The sequence below is a fragment of the Monocercomonoides exilis genome (assembly GCF_001643675.1).
Source record: "Monocercomonoides exilis strain PA203 chromosome Unknown scaffold9-1957334, whole genome shotgun sequence".
Classification (NCBI taxonomy): Eukaryota; Preaxostyla; order Oxymonadida; family Polymastigidae; genus Monocercomonoides; species Monocercomonoides exilis.
The window spans coordinates 46,393-71,776 of NW_027150554.1; the positions used below are offsets into that span (position 1 = coordinate 46,393).

Genomic DNA, 25,384 nt, shown 5'->3' on the forward strand with positions numbered 1-25,384 from the left:
CCTATAATTATTTATGGATTTTTTTGTTGTTGAAAGTGATGAATAATGAAGAAGAAAAATTTGGTACCGATAGTATGAATAGTTTAAAATTATTTTCTCAAGCTATTTCAATATCTCTTCATTCAGGAGAATTAACTGGATTTTCTTCTTTTGTCACACCAATGATGTGCTCAACACGTGTAAATCTTTCTGATTCCAGCCCTTTAGCAGGTGGGAAAAATTGTGGTGAACAAAGAGAAAATGATGCAGAATCTCCTATTGAAATATTTTCTTCAAGGGAAGATATTGATCAAGCATCTTTATTAAATGTTTCTTTACCATATTCTTTCTCAAGCGAAGCAATGCCAATGTTGACAAAAACTTTCGTAAAGATAACGGAGCATGATGAACTTTTGAGTGAGCATTCAACGACTGATTTGATTTCCAGTAACGTTGGAGATGATGAATTCAAAAAAGATGATGATTCTGAAGACGAAGAAAGCGAGCTTGTAACTGAAGGAGATGACGAAAAGCTTTCGGATTATGATTATTACGATGAAGTATTTGAAGAAGACTCTCAGCACGAATGTGGAACATTTACAGAGCAGGAGGAAATTCTTGGGCAGCAGTTAGTTGCATCTTCAAGTTTTGTTCCTTGTGATCCATTAATTGCAACATATCGTTCACAGAAACTTTACACAAATGAATGCGATCATTTTAATAATTCTGCACCTGATTTTGACGAATTAGAATCAAGAAGCGAAGAACAAAAATTAGAAAATGATGAGATACAAAAGGACGAAATAGAAGAAGCAAAGACACCAAAAACATTGGAAAATAATGCGTTTTCTGATTTTGTTGAAGTTGAGCCATTGGATCGTTCTCAAATAGAAATTGAAGCGCCTTCTGCCATTATTGAATCCCGAGAGAATGTTGTGAAAAATGATGAATCTCATCCAAAAAAGAATTTAAAATCCCCAAAGAGTCCAAAGAAACCACGTCAATCTGAAGCCTCTCAGCCGAATATTGAAATTGCTTCAAGTACATTAATTGCTTCAGCTGCTTCAAATGACTCAAGTGCTTCAGGTTCATCAACAAAGCATATTTCATCTCAAAACTCTTCTTCTTCTTCGGCAGCAGCAGCTTCAAATACATCCAGTTTGAGTGCGTTTGAGCGGCGACAGCAAAAGATCCTGGAGCTCCGGAAGCAGCGCGAGCAGGAGCGTGCAGCTGCGCAGAAGGCAGAGCAGAGCAGCTGGGACAACCGCCCTCTTCTGCCGCACGAAAAGCCAGCTCCGATGCGAAAGCTGCCGCCAGCGCCGAAGAGAGAGTATGAGGCAGTCAGTGTGGTGAACACACATCTGGACGGGGATGTAGCATTCCGAGTGAAGCAGTTGGAAGAGAGAGAGAGGGAAAAGGCGAGGGAAAGGAGCAGAGCACGCAAAATGGAGAAAGAGAAGGAGAAAGCGATGGAGAAGGGGAAAGACAAGCAAAAACCAAAATATAAGATAAAAATTGATGTAGTCCACAATTCATCTGCCGATCTTGATAATCCTGTTCAGCCCGAAAAGGAGCAGAAGAGCGAAACATTAATACTCACTGTGAGAAAGAAGAAGAAGAAGAAGAAAAGCGCAACAGCTGACAAGCAGCCCAGCCATCGTCCTCATCACGATTCAATCGATCACCCTGGTGTCTTTCTGAAGCACATCAAAAAGCAGAAGATTCAGCCACCGGCTATGCTAGCTGACTGCCCCGCGCTTCAGCACCGCCCGCCTCGGAAGGGGCCAGTCAGGCTGAATCTTCCTTGGCTGCTGACTCCGCCTTCGTCTGCGTATTCGCAGCACACTTCAACTGGTACATCATCTGGTTCTTCGTCATCATCATCTTCTTCTTCGTCTTCTTCGTCTTCGTCTTCGTCCTCTCCTTCTTCAGCCTCTCCTGCTTCTTCTGCCTCTTCTATTTCTTCTACTTCTCCTTCTGCTTCCACTCCATCTGCTTCCACTTCATTGCCCGTTTCTTCCTCATCGCGTCTTCGTTCTCCTTCAAAGCAAACACCAGCAAAGTCACTTCAAAGAAAGGCATCTCCAAATTCATCCTCTTCTCCATTTTGCCATAAATCACCTGGTTCTTCATTTCACACGTCTCGCCTGCCTTCTGTTTGAGCAGATGATATTTCTTTTCTTTGTTTTGTATTAAAAACAAAAATAGAAAATTTTGTGGTTGTTATTAAGGCCATTAACTTAAGGGTGAAGCAATCCTACAAATATAATTTTTTGTGAAAGCATTTTTATGTTCAAATGCTTTATTGAAAGTTAATGTTCAAAAAACTGGATGTTTTTGCTTTATCAAGGTTCATGAAAATGTTTATGAAAAAAGAAGTTTATTTCATTTTGTTTCTATTTTTTTGTCAAAACGACAATGAATTGAAATTGTTCATTTATCATTTCCAACTTTGAACAATAATAAAACAAATTCAAAAAAGCTTTGATGCAAATCACAAATTGTTAATTTCTCAGATGTGAAAAATAGAGTGAAATGCGATACAATGAGTAAAAAACCCGGGACATGGTAAAAAACCCGGACTTTTTGAATATTGTAACTGCATTTTGTTTCATTCAAATATGTTCAATTGGCCGATATGTTTTATGTTTTATTCAGTAATTAATGAACATTTGGAGATTTTTTGAATTGAGAATTGTATTAAAAAACAATTTTTGAATTTTTTCAACGAATTCAAAGACGTTAATGTGAAATGGTATTTCTTAAATTGTCAAAATTGTTGATGTGGGACAAAATATTTCTCTTCATGCATTTTCATTGAAAAATTATGCACTTTTCATTGACTTTTTTGTATCAAAAAACACAATAAAAATGGATCCATTTTTTAACATTCGTGAAATGTTGGAAATTTTTATGTTTTGATTTCAATAATTCCTTTTTGCGGATATGAAAATCAAAAATTTTTTGAAATCTGACAAAGTTTAAAAATGTTATAAAAAAAACAATTATTTCATGCTTTGTACATAAAAAGCTTGAATGTCCGTATTTTCCCCCATGTGATATTATTTAAAAAAAATGAAAGTTGCTATCTACGCAACTTAAGTTTCTTCCTATCCAATGCTCAGTGAATTTCATCCTTTGTCTTTTCTAAATTCAGTTAACTGGAAATGAAGAATTGAAGAAATTATCACAAAAAAAAAAAAAATCAATACAAGACAAACAATGAATTCAAAGTCAAATATTTAAAAGTTTGGCAAAAAATTGGATTTGATTTTCAACAAAAAGAATTTCTAAACAAACTTAATAATATTTCCATCTATTCGTTATCATCATGCTGTATTTTATATTTTTTGCTTTCAAATTGAGTTGTATCTTCTGCGCTTTCCTTATGCTAACTTTTCCATTCATCTTTTTCGTAATCTTCGTCATCTTCATATAAAAAGTCGCTGTCAATTTTTTTCTTTCTTGTTCTGATGATTCTTTTGGTAAAATTGCTTCTATCAGAATTGGTACGGTGATCTTTGTCATTGAATAAATTATCTTCTGTTTGTGTGCATCCATCAATGCTGTGTTTTTCATCGATTTTGATATCCATTTTACACTTTCTTGATGATTTGATTTTCCGTTTTGGTGTGAAAGAATCAAATAGTTCCTTTTTTGCTTCATCTGAAGAAGTTATGGAAGAAGATTTTGACGGTGATCAACTTATTATTGATAGAACTTGAGAAGCTGCTAGTGGCCAGATTCCTGAATTCAGAAAAGCAGTTTTAATTACTGATGGAGTGGTCGCTGCAGCGATGGCCTCTGGTAAGACCTCAGCAAGTGCCTTTCTATATAAAGAAGATGAATCATCGATTGGAACTTTGAAATCATTGTGTAATGTTCTTTTCAATCTGGCAAATATCACATTGTCACAGGGCTGGAGGAGATGGGTCATGTTAGGGGGAAATGTTTTTATGAAAATTCCGTTATTTTCAGTTTCCATAATGACTTCTGAACATGTATGGGAAGAATGGTTATCAAGAAGAAGGAGAGCCTTTTTCGAAGATGTCGATTGGATTTTTTGATGAATGAGAGGAATCCAATTTTGAAGCATGATGATTTTATAGATTTCAGTGGTAATCCATCCTGAAGGTGCAGCAATATAGTTAATATCGAAAAATTTTTAATTAGAAAATTCTTCTGGTATTTTCTTCTTTGGAAAAAGCAAAAAATGAGGAAGATGAGAACCATCTGAGCACACGCAAATACATAAAGTCGCGTTTGAAGATTTTCGAGGCTCAGGAGGAGAAGGAGGGATTTGGTCCTTCAAACAGATGACCAACTTTGCAGAACTTTCTCCAATTTGTACAGAAGATTCATCGAAATTAAAAATATTTGTCACTTCGATATTGTTTCCTTCTACGATTTCTTTCACTTCTTCAAACCAGCTAATCACACTTTCAGGGCTCTGTGACCGAATTTTTGCAATTTCAAGCGGTCTTGCCAGGGCTGCCTTTAATATGGAGCTTCTTTGAACTAAATAATAAGATAATTTCGGATGGAGTTTCTCGTTTTCTTCTTCATTTGTTGATTCCGTATTTAAAATGTTAATTGCCTAAAAAAACATAGATAAAATAACTAACATATCAAAAAAACGAAAACCATTTCCTGTATGTGCTTCATTCGAACTACAACTCCTTCTGATAATAAAGACAAAACCTGATTCTCAATTTTTTCCAGTTTTTCAGAATTTATAAGAGATGGTCTTCCTTCTTTTCCAACATCTCTGTTTTCCTTTTCAGCTGTTTTGCTTCTGTACCAATCCTGCCTTGTTATTGCTTTCGCTTTGACTTCGACGTTCACTGTCAATGGATATGTTTTCTTGATTTCAAAAATTTTTCGAGATCTGGAATGAATTGTCCGATATTCTCTTGTTGCAGCTATCCGAAGAAGCTCTTCCGAAGTAATTGATTTCTTTTCCTTTTCAAAAAAGGGAATGATCACAATGAGCAAAATGGTTAAAATATTGTTTGAAAGTCAAATAAAACAAACCAACCGAAAACAGTTAAAAATACGGTTTGATAATTTCATTTCACTTTCAATTAGCTTTATTTCATCTTTAATTTTCAACTACAAATAAGAAATGTCGAATAATCATCTTATCTGATGAACAACAGTTGAAGGGAAGATATTCATTGAAACAATTTGAAAAGCATTAACTTTCCAACTTATAATGTTATATCAGAGCATTTTTTGTTTGAGCAAGCAAATGTTTTAATGAAAGAAAAAAGTTCTTTTTTTTTAAAGTCCGGGTTTTTTACCATGTCCCGGGTTTTTTACTCATTGTAAAAGAAATTTTTTGATGAGCAAGAAAATGAAATGAATTTCTTTAAGCATTCACAAAATAATCATAAATATTCAAAGATAAACCAGCATTATATCTTTTGTAAAGAAATGAAACTATATCGTGAAAGCCAACTATAACGTCTTCGTATCCTTCTTCTTCCATCCTTTCAAATATCTTTCTTTTCAACTCTTTTCGTTTTGTTTCGTCCGTTTCTCCATCCGTCTTTTCTTTCAGTCTTTCTGAAATATTCAAAAAGAAATTCAAACTTTCCCCTATAAAATAATCATCCAAAGTTGATTGCTTCATTTCCTCCAAAAAAAGATCAACAGCACCTTCCTTCACAAAAGCATCAATTTCCATATTTCTCTTTTCTGCTGCTCTTCTTAATGAATAGAGGCATCCATTGCAAATTTCTTTGTGATTGTCCCTCGATGAGCGAAATACTCGAACCATGCTCCCGAAAACCCCAACAAGTTCTCTGTTCCACAATTTGCACAAAGAAAAGAAATAATCAATAATATCGAACCATCTCCAGATAACAAGTGCTTCTTCCGTTTCTTTTCTTCTTTCTTCTTTTCCTTTCCCATCCAAATATTTTGTCGGATATTCCAGTTCATTTATTGCCTCTTTGATAAAATGCAGCTTATTCACTATCAAATCTTCCAAGCCTTTATTGTTGCGTAATCTGTTAACCAAAAACCGCCAAGCAGACTGATAGGCTAGTCGTGTCAAATTGTGATGTTCCTGGTGATGTTGGATAATTTCTTTGATTTCATTCAAATACAGCTCATTTTTCACACTCTTGGAAATTAGGAAAAAACCAAAAATATCAAAAAGGAAATAGAAATATTCACACATTATGCGACTCAATGCAACTCAAAGCCAGTAATGCCATTTCCGCTTCTTTTTGAGTTTCTTCATTTTCCTCCTTTGACAATGCGACTTTCAAAAGACAGCGCACACTTATTTCAGTCACTGTTTCTGGAAGGTCCATATATTCGTATTTTAATGAAAGATAACATTCACAAAGATCTGCCAGTCGCTTTTCGTTCTTTCCTTCATCATTCTCTTCATCAATCATCTCTTTAATTCCTCCTCTCAGCGAAGATTCTTCAAAGCTATAAATCGATACATACTTCAGTACATTGTTGAATCCAACATGCTTCAATAGCAAAATCATACTCTCTGAATGTGATTTCTTTTCTTCAAACATTCTGCATATTTTGTCAAACAGTTCTTTTGTGAAAACAGATTTAAATTCTTCCTCATTCATTCCATCAATCACCCCCTTCATTTCTTCTATTTTCTGTCTTTGTTCTTCCTCGTCGCAATCTCCAAGTTCGTCAAACAATTCTTCAATAAAAAACAAAGAAAAGTGCAATAAGCAAAAATTCACGTGCAATAACAATTGCAAACTATTGAACGTTTTTGTGTTGACTGTCTCCTGCATTTTTTTAAAAAAATTAAATGTTCATGAAACAATAATATTTCAGCCATTCATATTGAATTCGCATTTGATCGAATAGAAGAAACAGTTGAAAAATAAAAACAAAACAATCTAATAAAGTATGTGTGCTCATACTGTTTTTTCTTTTGTTGACATTCCGGCCAAGCGAATATGGAGAAAAACAACGCTTTTTCGATTTTTCTTTATTTGTTATGGATTGAATGATCAAATTGATTTCTTTGAACGAGATTATCCATTGGAAAGATGAGAGATTGGCAAAAGAATCTTTCCTGCAGAATAAATTGTATTATTTTGCATGCTAACGTCAATCACTTAAAAAACATTGCGAACGATGAAATTCATTCTGTTTATTTTTGGAAATGGAAAGACAAACGAAATGCGAAAATTTAAATTTTGAATGAAAATACCAGCATGTGTGTATTTTGTATTTATCTATATAATGTGAAGATATTTCTATCCGTATCCTTTCCAACGTGCAGGAATCAGACTTGTTGTTGAAATTGACAATCTTATCTTTGCAGAGCATGACTTTGAGAACGGACCCGATATTTTCGCTGCGATTGGAGATGAAAAGAATTTATAAAAAGACACTTTACCCTCGTCTTTGGACTATGTCGTCAAAGCATTGTCTGCTGGAGCAGAGAATGAGGTTGTGATGTTGGGAATATTTTCTGTAATAATATATTCGACATATGATATCTCGATAAGAACTTCTTCTTCTTCTTCATCGCCTTCGTCTAAGCTATCATTGTTTTCATATGTCACTCCTCGGCAAATGAAATTATATGTATTTTTTCCTTCTTGGTCATTATCTTCTTCGTGTTCTTCTTCTTCTTCTTCTTCTTTTTCTTCTTCTTCTTTGGTGATATCATCATTAGGCATTTGGTTCATTTGTGTTTTTTGAGGAATGTCACATGCATCTTTGCCTGAACTGCTATTGGCAACGATCACCTTCTGGGCGACGATTGGAAGCCAGTTGTTGTTTGTGACATTCTCTGCTGTGTGAATGTTCCACAATCTTTTTGTTGGAGTTGTCAAACCACAATTCATGAATGGAAACTTGGGGATAACATTGAAACAAATGAAGCTGGAGAAAACCAACTTTTTTCTTTCGAAATCAAACATTTACCAATAAATAGTTGTAATTGTTTGTTGCCCACCTGTTAAGTTTATTTTCTGAAAAAGTTACGTTTCATAAAATAAATCGAAAAGATATAATTATTATTTTTGTTTTCTTTTTAATGGGCAATGCGAGCTTTCTTTTTATCAGCAAAGTGAAGATCTTTTTAATGCGTTTTCTGTGTTGCTCTGAATCGAGAATCCATTGCTCACCTGTTTATTTCAAAAAAGAAAGAAAGAAACATCATTCAACATTTGTGAATCGATTTTTTGATTCACTGTTTATTGGAGAAGTTGAAAAATTATCAACTCACAGAAAAAGACGAGTTGGATAGTGAGGCAAAAAAGAATGACAAATAAGGGGAAGAGAGGCAAAGAAATGAACATGAAGGACAGTCACAGTTGAATGAGTCCTTTATTTGAGAAATCTTTCTCAAAGATTTTTGGAAGTTTGATTGATGTGATAAAACATGTCACTGAGATTGTTTTGTTCAAATGAATTGTTAGTGGAGAATATCCTGAATAGCTTTTCTGGTCCAATCCAAAAGGAATCCAAACTTCTCTATGAAACCATTTTCATTTGTTCTTTGAATCTTTCCATCCTTTTTAAGCAATCTTTCAACATAAGTCATTCAACAACAATGCGGGAAGTTTTTCTTTGAATTGCAACTTTTCTTTCTTTAATGGAACGTTATTTTTCTATGCAGGGCAAAGGCATGAGCAACTGTGAATGAGATTTCTGTTATTGAAGAGGAGAAAGGAGATGATCTTTTTTTGAGAACTAATTTTCAAAAAGTGAATTTGAAGATTGTTGATGTTCAATATTTTTGGTTGTGATAAAAGAAATGTCAAATACATTATGTGAGAAACATTGTTACTTTTTGAAAACAACAGAGGAAACTGAACGAGAAACAAATAATCTCTGAGTGAGTCAAATTCTTGTTTGAGCATCCACATCAAAGAAGAAGTGGATCTTGTTGGGAAATGAGGATTTCTGATTTTCTGATCCAATTTCAAAGTTTCGGCTTTTGAAAAAAAACTCATCCCTAACAAAAGAAATACAATTTGGTGTTTTCGATTGCTTTGTTTTCTATCTTTTCAATCCAATTGGCAAGCTCAATAATACAACAGGTGATGAATATATAATGCGAAATGAATGAATGAATGAAGGAATGAATGAATGAATGAAAGATAATTAAGTCACTGGAGAAGAGGATTGATCGACTTGTAAAAACAAATGAAGATCACTTTCTTTCAAAAGGAATCAAGATCGCTTGTAAAGAAGCATTTTCCAATGCTCCTGGCTTGTTCTTCTCGTCTCAAAGACAGAAGATGAACGAAAAGCATGCTCAACCAAAAATCAAATGGGAGTTATAAAATGGAATGAATGAATGAATGAATGAATGAAATAATAAAACAATTGATCAGCAGATGTGTGGAAGCAAAGCTCCACAAGATTCTGCTTTGATCCTTCTCCAGAAAAAATGGTGTTGCAAAAGAACATATAATCAAAACATTTCAAAAAACGCAAATGGCACAAACAACAACAACATAAAAGTGAAATCGAACAAAAAGTGAAGAAAACGGAAAATTCAAAGAAATTGACTATTTATAAAAAATTAATAAATGCAAAAACAAAAATATACAAATGTGAAGAACAACAAAAATAATAAAATCTCTTCTCAGCTTTACAACTCGTCTTTGCTTCTGTTCTTTTCACCCATCACTTTTTCGTCTTTTCACTCACGATCGTTGAAGAAGGGCGACTGTCCCTTGTTTGCCTGCCCTTCTCTTCTGACTCTTCTGACTCTTCTGATTCTTCGCAGCACATCGCATCTGTCATCGTCATCACCATCGCCTCAGCCGGGAACTTCCCAAAAAATGTTCGTTTCAGCTCCATCAGTGCGGGTCGCCCCTCAGCCTTTGCCGAAAGACAGCTCTGCATCACCCCAAACAAACCTGATTCCTCTGCCAGCTCCAGCTTCGGCCTCTCCCCATTCACAATCTTCTCCCCTGCAATCACCGCCTCATACTCCCCAAACGGAACATGAAGCGTCAAACACTCCCACAGCATCATCCCAATCGAGAATGCCACTGATTCCTTTGTCGCTCCCATCTTCTTGTTCATTTGCAGCTCTGGAGCCTTCCACCTCAAACACTCCTTTCTGAATCCTTCATCCTCCTCAAACGCTGACGAAGGTGGAGGCGAGTCTGTGAATCTCTCGCTCATCAACGAAATATTTGACGAAGAAGAAACAATACTCAATGAAGAGATTGAAGACGAATCTGAACTGTCATCAGAAGAACACTCTGAGTGCATCACAATGCAGATCACCATGTGCTCAGAGAATAATACAATGTGAGGACTCAAATTTTCCAAAGATGAAAGTGGATTTTCCATTTCATCAAATGAGTGCAGTGCTCCATTCACCACCCAGAACAAGACCTGTGCAGCTGTCATCTCCCTCTCTTGCAAACTCCCAATGGCCATCTCTTTCTTCTCGTTCCTTCCATGCAACAACATGAACAATGAATCCCTCAGATCCACAATCAATTTCTCATGAGGCGATGAACAGGCCATTGCATCCACCAAGTTTGACATCGATGAAGTAGTTGGACACAAATCCTCCCCTCGAACAAATGTTGAATCTGAATCAGTTGAACAAGTGGTTGAAGTGGATGAGATGGATGGAGATGGGGTTCTCTTTCTTGTCTCTTCTTTCTCATCAACCTTTTCCAGCATCCACTCTGGAATCTTGTCTGAATCTCTTCCAAGGATGTATTCAGTCGATCCACTCTCAGAGAGAAGATGCTCCGATGATTCTGAATGTTGCATATTCGTATCATAAACTCTTTTCTTTATCCTCTCTTCATTCTTCTTCTCTGCCTCCCTCTCTGCTCTCCTCCACTGCTCCTCTGGTGACATCTCCATCGTCACCATCTCAAATACCTTCGGATCCTTTTTGATATTATCATCAACAATCTCTTGCAATTCTTCATTTCTTTCCTTCACTTTCCTCCATCGAACAGCCAGAATAACAACAATTACAAGCAGAATCACAACAATAACAATGCAAACAATCAACAACCAATAAGTTTTCCCTTCTTTTCCTCCTTCAACCACTTTTTCATCTCCTGTTTTTGTTTCACTTTTGTTCTTCAGAATCTGTGGAGAAGTCTCTGTTAGTTGCTTCCCAAACAAAATCATCACAGACACCTCTGTTTCATCTGAAGCCAATGAAATATTTTCTGAGGGAATTCTTCCAATCACTTCATTTTCTGATATGAAACTATCTTCCTCAAATGAATATGTCTCCACCAACTCCACATCCCCTGTTTCAAACGCAAGTCTGAATGACAAATCACATGGCACAAAAAGTGATCCCTTGAATTTGATAAAAAAGTTGCTACCATTCTCATTCACAGAAACTTCTTCCAGTTTTGGAATGAAGAAAGGCGATGACCTTTCTCCTGCTATTCCACCAACGGTGCATCCGTCGTTAAGGATCCAAAGAGAAGTATTCTTCTCTTGTCCATCTCCTCCTTTCAAGCTGGTGATGGTCAATGAAGAAAAATCTGAGCAAACAATGTTTCTTCTCACTGATGGATATTTTTCTATGAATGGATTATTATTGAAGAATTCTCCTTTCTCAATTGTCACATTACCAGAAGATATGGATAATCCGCCTAATGAAGAATTCGAAATTGTTATGTATTTCATCACTAACGAAGAATTTGATGAATGAACAAGCGATCCATTCCATTGACAGATATCTGTTATTGCGTTCATATTCTCAGTTTCACTTTCATTCATAAGCACTCCTTCAATCTCACACATGTGCATCGAAACATCCTTCATATCATACGCCTCAACAACACTTCCTTTGTCAGACAGAGAATTGCAATTTATGCAAGAACAGTTTGAAAACTCGAAATGGGCAAAGGTTGATGAAGCTGAGAGAACAGATGCTCCTTTTGAATTCCTTGAACAGTTGTTGAATGAGGAGATTCCAATAGACACTGTTCCTGAAGTGGATCCTTGAATCGCAATGATGCAACCTTCAGATAAATTCACTCCATCTGCATCAATTCCATTTAACACAACTTCTTTGCATTGTCCAATCTCAAACACATTTGAAATTGCTTCAACTTTTTCCAGTCTCACATTCATCAATGAAATCTCATCTCCACAAAACAGAAACAATGATTTCTTGAACAAAAGGAATGATATCGAGCAATTGTCAACATGAAGAATTCCATTTTCGATGCTCAGCAATGTTGAGTTTAGAATAACAGCTTCAATGTTTTCTGATTGGCCAATCGAAGAAAAACCAACAAATGAAAGAGAGAGCTGACCATTTGTTTCATGGATAATAGAATTGCCTGAATACGAAAATGACTGCCCAATGTTGAATCTCACACTTTCAATCCGAACATTCTCTGATGTTGTGATAAGATTTCCCACGTTGCCAGCAATTGTTGAATTCAAATGCACCAAAGCAGTTGAAGGAGATTGAAGTGAGCGTATGATCACATCATGAGCATCACATATTCCAACAATTTCAGTTTCCTCTGATATCAACAGCTGTGAGTACAGAGATGGAATGATGTGCTGCACTCCAACACCCAATGACTCACAAGGAAAACGAAACTCTCCGCATTGCTTGCTGTCTTCCGAGTTTTCATCAGCAGAAGACACAAATATCGTCTCGCTCTGGTATTTCACCACTCTCAGCAGAAGATCTTCTTCCCCCACAAAAGAGTCTGTTGTGCAGCCCCATATCGCAAGCTCCTTCACAAATGGCGCTCTGAAATCCAGCAAGAATTTCTCTTCAACAATTTGTGTTTCAATTGAGTGGCATCTCACATATGCATCTCTCCCTCTGAATGCAGAGTTGTCTTTGAATGTGATATTTGACAGTACAAAATTCAGAGACTTCTCAGCTGTCGAGGTGCATTCCAGAAACATCCACCCACCTCTTCCCGTACTTGAACAGAAGCACTCAGAAATCGTGCAAAATGAGCAATCAAAGCTTCCTCCCTCATTCAGCACACAGAACATCCCTCCTCCTTTTCCACACCTCGTTCCACCACACTTCTTCATCGTTGTGTTTCGCATTACCATTTTTAAAGGGTCATCATTGGCATTTCGAATGATTGGTATATCATCGGTTGTGTTCTGGGTGACTTCTTCGAAAATACTCCATTCAATAACAATATCTTGCTCCACTTCATTTTTATCTCTTCTTGAACTCTTTGATATCCTCAATCCACTTGCGCCTCCCAGATCGATTTGTTTCATCGTCAAATTTTTCACATTCAAAATCGTTGTTGACAAAACAGAAATAACATCCTTTGAAAAGCAAAGTAACTGCAATGTTACAAATTCCAATTGAACTGTTCCTCCATCTGCCTTTATTAGCCCATAATTCATTATTTCTTCATTATTTTCTTCATTTTTTGAGAACGAGCAGTTTTTCAGAGTCAACAATCCCTCTCTTGAGCCAACATGCATCAAATAACTGACTCCACTTGTGAATGAAGATGGAATCACAAAGTTAATAAATTCAAAATTTGTAATTCCTAAAATCTTCATTGCTGCATCTTCTGCTCCTTCAAGCGAAAACTGACATCCCAAAGAGCATTCTCCTGTGTAATCTGATTTTATTGATATATCGCTGAGTTTAACCCTTTTCTTTAAAACTCCTTTTCCAATGATGTTAATGATCCTTTCATTTCCTTCAGGCAATCGACCCAAACAATAATCAATTGAAAGACAAGGATAATCTGAAAACCCACATGCACCCATATCTTTTCCTTTGTCTCCAATAAATACCTGTGCACCAAGCAAAAGCCAAAAATAGATCAATGGAACAGCATTCGTTGAATCACTCCCATCAAAGCCTCTCATAGAATTTAAGGAAATATCTGCCAGATGCTCAGACACAAATGGAAGAGAGGTGTTTGTGATGCTCTTTGTCAAGTTCAATGATTCAACAAACAGGTCATTTCCATATTTTGCAACATTTGGCTTGTCTGCCTCAAAAGCAGGTGATGAGATCACAAACGAAGAAAAGCTATCGATCAACTCCAGTGCCATCCCTCCTCCAAATCCAGTCTTTCCTTCTCCAGCTGGTGCTGTGCATCCTGCGAATGTGCATGAAACAATATCCAAATGCGTATTTCCTTTCAACTGGGCATTGATTGCCCCTCCTCTGCTTTCATCATCCATCACAGAACATCCATCAAAAACACATTCTTCGATATTAATTTTTGTATTTGTATTTTCGTTGTTACCATTATCGATGCTCACACAGCTTCCACTTCCAGCTGCTCTTTCGATTTCTGTGAAATTGCTGTTCGTCATGTTCAACCATTTGGTGTTCATCAACTCGCTATTTATTTCACTTCCAGGCAAAGAGATCAGCGGATTTTCGATCAAGGTGATTGATGAAGCTGAAAACGAATCAATAGCTAAGGATCCAGACTCAAAAGATAAGAATGGACATGCCAATTCTGATGATGGATTTTGAAGAGAAACAGAACAGTGAGACAGAGTCAACGAAGAAGACAAACAAGAAATAAAAGTGGAGTGTGATGAAAGAGAAGACGGAAGAGAGAAGATAAGTTTTGACAATGCTGTTTCAAAACTTGCTGTTATCATTGCGGAGTTTGATGTTTCACTTGAATTGGACACTGTCCAGCCACTTTGATCATCATTTCCTTTGATTTCGTGTTTCTGATCAGCAAAGGCTAATTCATCACTCATCAAAATCATTCCACTCACAGTCACTTTCTTTGGCCCTATTTGACGTTTGATGGAGTGCTTCAAAGTCAAACAAGGGAATTGAACAATTCCACAATGTGAGTGATCTGACGCATCAGAATTGCTCACAAAGATTTCTTCTGGGTTGAGGAGATAGATGCACAGAGGAATGGTCACACTGGCGTTTCCATTGTCGTATCCTCGCATTTTGTCAAGAGAATCCAATGAATCTGTCACGCAAGTGATTTTTTGTGATTTTGCAGTCACTTCAAGGTTTGGAGAAAGAACAAAGATATCTTTTCCCCACTTAGCAGTGTTTGTTCCAAAAGAAGAGGAAATCAGGAAATTTGGATTTTCATTCAATAATCGAAGAAGAATTCCTCCGCCAAGACCATTGGTTGTTGAACAAAAGCACCCATCAAAAGATCCACCATTCACTTTCACTTCATTTTCGCTCCCAACACACAGCATCATAGATCCCCCATTTTCTGAACTTGTGCTTCCGCATCCTTCAAAAGTGCAAGAATCCAGATCGATGTTAATCTTATCGTTGGAAAATGACATCACAGCTGCTCCGCTTGTTGTTCTTTCAATTCCATCAAAGGTGCATTCTGAAAGCATCAACGTCACTTCATTTGTTGAAGAAAGCGAAATCAGCGAAGTTGTTGAGATAGTCTTTGCCCAGTTCACATGTTCCATTTGCAACACCCCATTCTGAACATTTATCAGCTCTGTGGTGAATGCTGTTTCTGTTGAGTGTCCGCTTCCAACAGATATGTTCAGCCCTCTTATATGCATCTCTCCCGTTCCAGTGATCTCAAACATCCTCGAAGCTCGATTATTTGCATGTGCTGAGTCATGCACAAGAACAAAGTCTCTGACAATCAAGGTGCCTGTTGAGACAGAAAAAAGAAGCAAACTACCGGACTCTAGTTCTGTTTGAATTGTTGAACTCAAATCACTTTGGCCATAAACAGTAAAACTGTCTGCTCCACAATTAAAACTATTTGTTTCGATTATTGTTCCTGTGAGTATTTCGATATCAGTCACATATTCAGGAATTAGTTGGGTCAAACAATGGCTGATGGTGCTGCATGGATGAGACTCATTTATTCCGCACGAATATGTGTCAATGGCATTCGGCTGCGTTTCAGTCGAAGACACAAATCTGATTCTTCCGCCAATATTATGAAGCCATTCACTTTTGTCAACAAAAGAAGACGTATATACGCTAACTCTGTTTGTTGTTTGCCTTGTTGAATAGCAACTTGGATCAATGTTGTTTGCTGTTGAACTTTGAAGAAAAATATCATGACCATATTTTTCGCAGGTGTTATTGTGAAAAAAACAGAAGAAAAGCAAAATTCCATCATTATTTGTATTAATTAACACCCCGATAGCGCCTCCTCCACACATTGAATAACAATGACAAAATAGACAATTTGAGATAATAACTTGATCAGTGCAATCCCAATGTTCAATTGCTCCTCCCCAAGAATTTGAAGAGTTATATGCACAACATTTTATAAAAAATGAATTAATAATGCATTTCTTCTGCCTCTGAGTTTTCGTTGGACGCAGATCAATTGCCCCTCCGTCATTTCCTGAAGAACAATTTTGAAAAGAACAATCATCAACCATTGATTGCACATACACAAACTCTGCCATAATTCCTCCTCCTCCAAAGTCCGAGGCGACTTGTGCTGAGCATTGAGAAAATAATGAATGAAGAACAATGCATTCAGCGATTTTCAAAGCATATATTGCTCCACCTCTTGTTGAAGAAATACATCTCGTAAATGATGAATTTTCAACAGTGAGAATAGCATTTGCATTGTCATGAACATAAAGTGCACCTCCTTGTGGCGCTGTGCAATCAACCCATTCGCACAATGAAAACGATTGGCCTTCTGTTGTGTCCATTCGTTGTTTTCTTTCAAGAGCATTTGTTTCTCTTTTTCCGTAGAATGTGGTTGTGTTTTTGCAGACAAATTCTTGTGAAGAAAAAGATCCACTTGAAATTCCTCCTTCAAAAGCATTCACGCATGCATAAATGAGGCAATTCTCCATATAACTTCGAAAACATGAATGCTCCATGTAATAATCACTTTTCTTGCCAGATTTTGCAGACATGTTCCTGAAAGCGCAGTCATTGATCTGTTCGCTGTGGCTCTTCCCTGAAACAAGAAAATTGTCTGAGGATGATACAGCCAGATCCGAAATGATGGAATTTCTCAAAACCACTGAATTCGAGTCATCTGATGAAAATACGAGGCTGGATGAATAAACATTCTTTTGGGATAATATACTCATGTTTGTGAGGATGATTGACCCACTTTGCAAATAAAACGGAGATACTAATTTTTGGTGGGAAATGCAGGAATCCAGCATTCCCCTCGACTTTTCCGCTATAAGCATAAATTGTGAGGAAGAATGTTCAATCGCCACATTTTTCAGTTTTGCTGAAGAGTTGAATAATCTCAAAAATGAAACAATTGTTGTTGAAGTGACTTGTTGAAATCCTTTGGTTTCGCAAAATGTGTTCTTCGTTTCTTTATTTTTTGATTCTCTGTTTTCCAGAAAATGAACATCGTTTGAATTGCCTCCCTTAGAATAAACAGGGCCATTATGCAATTGAGAAATAAAGCGAGTATGTTGGCTTTCGAAAAAATATACTTGTGTGGCATCATGCAACATTAATTTCCCGGCAAAAAGCAAACATGTGAAAAGAAATAGATGCATGCTCATCGCTGGTTAATCAACTTTTCTGTTTGATAAAATTAAATAATACTTTTGATCGATAAAAATTGCATGCAAAATACGTTTTGTTGTTAAAAATATTTGATATATAATGAAATGCAGCGAAGCTTTGTTATAATCACAATTCATTATGCACGATTTTTAGTATTGAAACTGAGCTAGTTGGTAGATAACCCGGGTAAATTATTATTAATAGAAAACAGTTATTAAAAAAAGATATAATGAAATGTTTTATGTTATTAAATGAAAAAACTTAATCGAAAGTGAAAATTCTGCACTTCGAATAATCAATTAAGTGGGTTTTGCTGATGGAAGCTTTACAACCTTCAACAGGCGATGTTTCACTGAGGCTTTTCAATACAATTTCAGGATTTAAGGGCCAAATGCCAGAGTCTCTGAAGGATGCTACGATGGTTGAAGGCTTTAATGCTTCTGATAATGCTTCTTTGAGTTTTGTGACGAAGTTGGATCTGTTTGATGATGCATTGCTTCGCACAAAGTCTGTTTCAGTAGTGAAAATAATTTTCTTTATGTTTGCATTGACATATTTATCTAATGGCTGGACGATGTGCGAGGTGTGCGAAGGAGGAAACACAATATCGATCCTATTTTCCTTTGCCAGTTCCAAAACATCTTTGTTCGTGTGGGTTGTAACACCATCCATATGCAGGCATGCAGGAAAGTTAGATAATCCCATTTGTTTTCTTCTTCTATCAATTGAATCGACAACAACATATTTGAATAAGTCAAAAAATAAAGAAGAATCCATTCCTTTTTTCGTAGTGGTAGTGAAAACAAAGTTGTCGGAGTTGGCCTGTGCGTATTCCTGAGGAAGAAATGTCGAATGGCTGATCACAGAAGTCTTGCAATGCTCCCCGTCAGCAGAAATAAGTAAAAGCAAAGAAATTGATGGAGGAAGAAGTGCTTCTTGAGAAATTGGGATGGGACAATCCGGCAGAGTTATTGTCTTCGTTGATTCAGTTGTGTCTCTTTTGATATAAGTTTCATCCAGATTAAATATTAATTGTGGAATATATTTCTTCTTCTTATATAATTCTTCCAACTCTTTAAAAAAAGGACGTAAAATGAGCCTTGTCGAATGTTCGATTCTATTTATCGGAAGTTTTGTTGGCTTTTTTAATGAAGATCCTTTTATTCTGGAAAGAAAAGAATAACCCCACTTTTTGTTCACAGCCTTTTTATTGACGCTTTCGTTCTTTTTCGAAGAATAAATGAAAGAAGCCTATTTATAATATAAAAATAATTAAATAATTGAAATAATAACATTCAAACTACATTTGTACATTGCTTTGCAGTTGTTCCTTTGAGATGGTGTAAATCATTTTTTATTTGCATTGATATTCCATCGCGATACTTTTTTCTGATTTTCCAGGGTCTTCCATTTATTCCGACATCTCTCTGTTCATTTTTCGCCTTAACAGCTCTGTAGCATGCATTTTTCGAAATCAATCCTGCCTTGAATACATCTGATGCTCTGAAACCTTCTTTTTCAATTATTTTCAAAATTCTTAGCTGCCTTGTTGAATACTTTCTATATTTAGACGAAGAAAGAAAAGATATAAATCTGCGAAGGTTAAATATCTCTCGTTGTTTTTTCATAACAACACATAAAGGGTGTGATAATTAAGAAAATTTCCCGGGTTATCTACTTTTTCCCGGGTTATCAACCAACAAGCTTAACAATATTTTTGAATGACAGATTTCGTTTATATTGAACAACTTGATTGAACATGTTGATAAATTCAAATGAAAAAAAAAGTTTTAATTATTTATCAATTAAATGATGGTTATTTTATTACAAATAAAAAATTAATGCAAAAAGCTCTTCAAAAACTCAATATAGTAGATACAATGCAGATTAAATTGTGAAATTTAAATTAATGGAGGTTTTTTTAATAAACCTATGTTAATTTGAATAAAGACCACTTTATTCAAATTAAAGGCCAAAAATTAAAAATCCACAAGAGATTTTGAATTGGAAAAGATCATTCAAATTAATAATTATTGTGGGAAAGGAAAATTAAAAAAACAAAAAACACTAATTTAAACAAAGTGGAAATAGAAGAAAAATCAAACCTTTTTTATCGATTTCATTAATAAAAACTTGAAAATTCTACGGAAGCATGTTTACACGCTTAAATTAAATAAATGTTCAATAAATAATTTGTTAATAAAGTGAAAATGTTATTAGTTTTGAATTTTAAGTGAAGAATGATTCACTTTGAAGATAATTTTTATCGTTTTTGCATAAATAATATAAAGAAAAAAGCGATATTCTGAAAATTCTGATGAATAAATAAGTTTCATTTCGTGTTTTATTACACAGAAAACATTTTCATATTCTAATTGCACTTCGTTGTTAAAGCTGCAGAATTAAAGATCCACTTCCTTTTCCTTTTTCATTTTCCTAATATTCTTTCATTTTTTCACTCATTCTCTATTTTGTCGTTATCTCTTTATTTTGAATTGTTCTTTCTCTGAATTTTCTCTTTCTTATCACTTCACGCATCTTCTTTATTTTCGTTATCATTTATCTCTTCATTTTCATACAACATTCCCGTTAATTTTCTAATGCCAACTTCTTTGTAAAGAAGTACATTTTCTTCATTTCGCCTTTGCATCTGTTTTTTGAAGTATTCCACATTCTCTGTAATTTTTTCCTCCTTCATTTTCACGATCTCCATTAAACTTTCGCTCACACAGCAGGTGGAGAAGGCGGTGTTGCTCACCGGAAACGAGTTGGCAGAGGCAGATGAGGCGAATGAGATGCACCCTCCATTGGTGGCAGTCTGTTGGCGTTGTGGAGCTGAGTCGATGTTTATCATGGTGCAGTTGGCGAGGGAGAGGGAGAGGGCAGGGGAAGTGGCAGAGGAGAGGACACAGCTGGTGGGGGTGGCTGTGGAGGTGATATCGGTGATGCTGGAGGAGTTGAGGGTGAGGGGTGCTGTGAGGGAGGCGAGGTGGAAGATGCTCTGGCTGTTGAGGGGGAGACTGGTGATTGCTGTGTGGTTGAGGGCGAGGGAGCCAGCAGTGAGGAAGAAGAGGGGAGTTTTTATTGTTATGGAGGTTGTTCCTGTGATGGTGGTTGTGTTGAGGTTGAGGGAAGGGGAGTTACCGGAGAGGTGGAAGAGGATGGGGGTGATTTGGTTTGTGGAGTTGTGGGCGATGGCGAGGGCAGAGACTGTGAGGGAGCCCTGGGTCTGTTGGAAGAGGGCAGACGAGGCAGATGGATCTGGTGAAGAAAATGTTGATAATGATGAGGATGATGATAACGATGAAAATGATGATGTTGATTGCGATGATTGTGAATGTGAGTTTGATGGCTGAGGAATTCCACTGGAGGCTATAGTGGTTGCACTTGTGCCATTTCCAGTGATTATGGTATCAACCGCGCTGAAAGTGAGAGTTTGAGTTGGAACAAATGTTGAGGGGAGGAGGGTGAGAGAAGCGTCTTGGAGGAGGGAAATGAAGCCAGTGAGGGCATACTCGATGGTGGCACATGGGGTCTGTTGGGGTCTGCCACAGGCATCAGCATCAGTTCCACCATTTGCAACGATTTTGTTCTGGGCAACGAGGGGGAGCCAGCCATTATATTCAGCATTATCTGCTGTTCCTTGATTCCAGACTCTTTGTGTTGGTGTTGTAGAACCACAACTTTCAAATGGAGATTGAGTAATACTGCTGCCATTGAAGAACACATCATTTCCTCTGCCATTTGTTGTCACGTTACCATCAAAGAAGCAGAATGTGATGAATTTTATTCCATTCATCCAATTGAAGGTTGCATCCAAATAAATACCAGCTCCGCCGCGTGTAGATGAAGTTGACGTCAATTCATTATTTACAAATTGGCACTCATTAACATAAAATTGATTTGGCTTATTAGTTGGAGGATCATTGAATGTTAGAGAACCAGCAGAATCGCCACCTGAGTTTGAAATGCACTTGCATTTGGAAAACAAGAATTGAAAATTTAACTGATTATTATTTAGAGCAAAATACCAACCAGTTCCGCACCAACTTGTTATTGAACAACTTTCCACTCTGTTTTCTGAGAACATCCAAACAGAATTAGGTTGATTACAATAGAAATAAGCAGCTCATTTATGAGCAGCTGTACAGCTTGTGAAATTGGATTTCGTAATGTTACCATTAAATAAATGCAAGCTGTATAACGCTCCTCCTTCACCATTGGATGAACAATTGTCGAATGAACAAGAAGTGATTGTGAGATTTGCGTTTGCGCAAACTACACAAAGCGCACCTCCATAATCATTCCTTCCATTTGAATAATTCCATTCACACCATTCAAAGTGATAACCGTACTGTCCGAATGAAGCCAATCTTCCTGGTGTTTCTCGATGAGATTCTGTTCCTATATGAACAACAGGAGCATTTGGTGTAGAGCTTGTTTGGCGAAGAAAGGCGGTGTCAAAGGCAGAGAAAAAAATGTCGGAGCTGTAAAAAGAAGAGAAGATAGAACTGTTGATGATGGTTTGAGCGTGCTGGAATAGAAATCTGTTAATTCAGACGAGAGAAAATAAATAGATGGGATCGTCGAAATTTTATTTGCACTTTCGAGTAATACTGAGGATGGAGAGAGTTCAAAAAGTGGAGGACACATAGGAAAAGGGTTTATGGAATTCGAAACATGTAATTAAATTGTGTAATCTGCAAAATAAGAAGAAAAATATCGAAAAAGAAAATTTTGAAATAATATAAAATGTTCTTCATAAAAAATAAAATCTTGAAAAAAAAAATCATATATACCTTTTAACATTCAGTGTTTTATATATTTCTTATAAATGATTTTTAACATTGTTTTTCGACAAGGTGAAAAATGAAAAACAATTTTGTTTGAAAATTGCTGTTGCTTTTAACAAAAAAAGTTGTAATTACCTAATGAGGACTGATCAAAATAGAATAGAAGTTGATGCTTGTGCTGCAGTTTTAAAGAAACAGTTCACAATTGTGAAGAAAAAAACTAAAAGTTATAAAAAGCTTTTATGATTTGTATATTGGGAAAAATGTCTTTTTAATTGCAATAATCAATCAAACTTTCATTATAAAGCTCACGTTTCCGATTACAAAAGTTAGAACAGCATTTGAAACGAATTATCGAATTGTTCTTTTTATCGAAGAAGATTATTGAAAGATCAAATTTTTTTCTAAAAGAAAATCTAAATTAACTTCAGTATTTTATATAAATCTTTTCTGTTTATTATTTAATATTATTCTTTTTCAAGTTTTAAACATTCAATTCAAAATCGCATGTGTGTTTTAAAAATAAGCCAGTCAATTTAAATAAACAGGGGTATTTTTAAATAACCCCCACAATTTTAAATTTTTTTTTTCAATTTGAATTATGTGATCCAATCTGCATTGCATCTAGTTAGTGTTAATAATGGTGGACACTTTCAATAACTGTGGACAGTCGCATTATCTCAACAACTATTGATAGTTGCATTTCATCAACATACCCAATTATTCCCCCAATGGATACAAACTTATAAGTCATACAAAAATGAAACAACTTGCTCCCAAGAATCAAAAAGTTAACAGATTCCATTCTCGGAGAAACTCGTAGAAACTTATTTCTCCGAGTTTCTCCGAAAATAATAATTAATTATTACAAAATCCATTGCGTTGGATAAGTTATTAAAACAGTTCACATGAGTTTGTATTCAATGAGGGAATAATTGGGTTAATTATTAAAAAGCAACTGTCAACGGTTGTTGAGATAATGCAACTGTCCACAGTTATTGAAAGTGCCCACCATTATTAACACTGACTATTCATTTAAAATGAAAAAATTTCACTTCGATATAATCCCATCTTGCCAATTCGTATTCAAGGAAAATTTTCGAACCGATATTTGAAATGAAAAAAGAAGGAAAGAAAGAAAGAAAGAAAGAAAAAAAAAAAAGATTTCAAAAACAATCTCCCATATGATGGATTAATTGCTATTAATGATCAAAAAATGTGCAGTAATATTTGAGCTAAATATTCACATTAGTGACGTTTCAAAAAGAATGACATATAAATATTCAAGAAATTAAAAAAAAAAATTACAAAATGTTCAACAAATAAAAAAATAAAAACTCAATAGTCTATCATTTATAATTTTTCATAATTTGAAATCTGTCTTTTTTGTGATTTATCACTGATGATAATTTTCGTTAAATTATTGATTGAACGAAAATTTGAATATTCAACTCAAATTTCAAAAAAAGAAAACGTTTTTTAACTGCGAAATATTAATATTTTGATCCGTCTTGGACACAATAAACGAAACGCTTATGATGTTCAAGCAACAAAATTCAAAATGTCAAACAGTAAAATAAATATGAAAAATAAAATCTGCTCCATTTATAAATATGTAATAATGCATGAATAATAAGACATGCATCAACAGTTGCCTATCAATAAATTCAAAACTGAAATCAAAAAATCTGAATACGAGAAATTAATAATGTTTTCTATTTCGCACAAAGTTATGCAAATGCTTCAACAACACTATAACTACTTAAGAAGGGGTTTAAGTTGGTTAATGAGTGCTCTGGTATCCTTTGTAAACAGCCTGATGCCTTCGCTAAGCTTTGTTGTAGCCATTTCGTCTTCATTTAACATCCATCTGAACGATTTTTCATCGCAAGGTATTCTTTCAATGTCTTTTGTTGCTGCAATTTCCGGACTGAGCTTTCTTTGAATCTATTAAACGATTAAATAATTAGGAGTGAAAAAATATTAATATTGTCACACTTCTATGTTCTCTGAACCAAGTTTTTCAAGAAGCGCCGGAGAAACAGTGAGAAGATCGCATCCTGCCAGCTCGATGATTTCATAGATATTTCTGAATGATGCTCCCATGACAACGGTTTTGTAGCCAAACTTTTTGAAATAATTGTAAATAGTATGAACAGATACAACACCAGGATCTTCTTCCGGCTTTTCGACTTGCTTCCCTGTGGATTTTACAAACCAATCCAAAATTCGTCCAACAAATGGAGAAATCAAAGTCGCGCCCGCCTCAGCTGCTGCGACAGCTTGCGTCAAAGAGAAAATTAGAGTCATATTGCAATGAATGCCTTCTGCTTCAAGAACTTTGCAGGCTTGGCATCCTTCCCAGGTTGAAGCCAGTTTTATAAGAATTCTTTCTCTAGAAATTCCAGCATCTTCGTACATTTTAATTAATCGACGCGAACGATTAATCATTGCATCAGTATCAAAAGAAAGTTGCGCATCTACTTCAGTAGATACTCGGCCAGGAACGATCTTCAAAATTTCTAGTCCAAAGTTCACAGCCAGACGATCCATCAACCATTCAATCCTTTCTTTTTCATCAGTGTATTTTGATGCAAATGCAATTGCCTCCTCAACCAATGGCTTATATGCAGGAATTTGCGAGGCTACATAAATGAAGAAATGACAAACAAAATACATATACACATTTAAAAAATCAATAAAAAAGATAACAAACCTTTCATTATCAAACTTGGATTGGTTGTGCAATCCTGAGGTTTGAATTTTTCAATAAGTCCAAAATCTCCTGTATCTGCAACAATGGTTGTCAGAGTTCTTAATTGTTCGAGTGAATTTGACATTCTCCAATATATTGATCATAACCTTTATCAATAACTTAATATTTCTTTGAAACAAATCAACATAAAAAACACATTTCTTTCTTATAACTTAAAAAGCAAACACATCATATGTCTTGGGAAAAAAAAAGTCAAACAAAAGAGAAGATTGATATTTCATGTCTTGAGAGCTTTTTCCAATGATTCAACGGTTGAAATAATTAACTCCTTCATATTGTCAGAAAAAGGATATTTTTCAATATTTTTTTGTAATATTTGATGTACTGTAACAAACTTAACCTCTTGTTCTATTGCTTTCCAGTCGCACACCATCTCAACAACATCAAGAAGTGTCATTAGAT

At 35.6% G+C, this 25,384-nt stretch overlaps 6 protein-coding genes across 6 annotated transcripts; 2 read left to right on the forward strand and 4 right to left on the reverse strand.

Moving 5' to 3' along the window:
• The first annotated feature begins 5 nt into the window (after positions 1-5).
• MONOS_3050 (uncharacterized protein) lies at positions 6-2,473 on the forward strand. The gene is made up of 2 exons (XM_067873022.1): positions 6-72; positions 127-2,473. Exons 1-2 carry the CDS (start codon positions 39-41, stop codon positions 2,139-2,141), a joined length of 2,049 nt encoding a protein of 682 aa, XP_067732245.1. The 5' UTR covers positions 6-38; the 3' UTR covers positions 2,142-2,473.
• A 3,685-nt stretch (positions 2,474-6,158) lies between these two features.
• On the reverse strand, positions 6,159-6,758 carry MONOS_3051 (uncharacterized protein; the record flags this gene model as incomplete). Its single annotated transcript, XM_067873023.1, has 3 exons — positions 6,159-6,426; positions 6,541-6,661; positions 6,725-6,758. 3 exons carry the CDS (start codon positions 6,756-6,758, stop codon positions 6,159-6,161), a joined length of 423 nt encoding a protein of 140 aa, XP_067732246.1.
• A 627-nt stretch (positions 6,759-7,385) lies between these two features.
• On the reverse strand, positions 7,386-7,826 carry MONOS_3052 (uncharacterized protein; the record flags this gene model as incomplete). The annotated part of the gene is made up of 1 exon (XM_067873024.1): positions 7,386-7,826. The coding sequence occupies one exon, from the start codon at positions 7,824-7,826 to the stop codon at positions 7,386-7,388; it is 441 nt and encodes a 146-aa protein (XP_067732247.1).
• Positions 7,827-9,618: 1,792 nt separating this feature from the next.
• On the reverse strand, positions 9,619-16,731 carry MONOS_3053fu3054 (uncharacterized protein; the record flags this gene model as incomplete). Its single annotated transcript, XM_067873025.1, has 2 exons — positions 9,619-15,955; positions 16,316-16,731. 2 exons carry the CDS (start codon positions 16,729-16,731, stop codon positions 9,619-9,621), a joined length of 6,753 nt encoding a protein of 2,250 aa, XP_067732248.1.
• A 3,477-nt stretch (positions 16,732-20,208) lies between these two features.
• MONOS_3055 (uncharacterized protein) lies at positions 20,209-20,769 on the forward strand (the record flags this gene model as incomplete). Its single annotated transcript, XM_067873026.1, has 1 exon — positions 20,209-20,769. The coding sequence occupies one exon, from the start codon at positions 20,209-20,211 to the stop codon at positions 20,767-20,769; it is 561 nt and encodes a 186-aa protein (XP_067732249.1).
• A 2,912-nt stretch (positions 20,770-23,681) lies between these two features.
• MONOS_16826 (transaldolase) lies at positions 23,682-25,065 on the reverse strand. The gene is made up of 3 exons (XM_067869699.1): positions 24,923-25,065; positions 24,205-24,851; positions 23,682-24,153 (listed from the first exon to the last, which is right to left on the reverse strand). Exons 1-3 carry the CDS (start codon positions 25,044-25,046, stop codon positions 23,965-23,967), a joined length of 960 nt encoding a protein of 319 aa, XP_067732250.1. The 5' UTR covers positions 25,047-25,065; the 3' UTR covers positions 23,682-23,964.
• Positions 25,066-25,384: the final 319 nt, after the last annotated feature.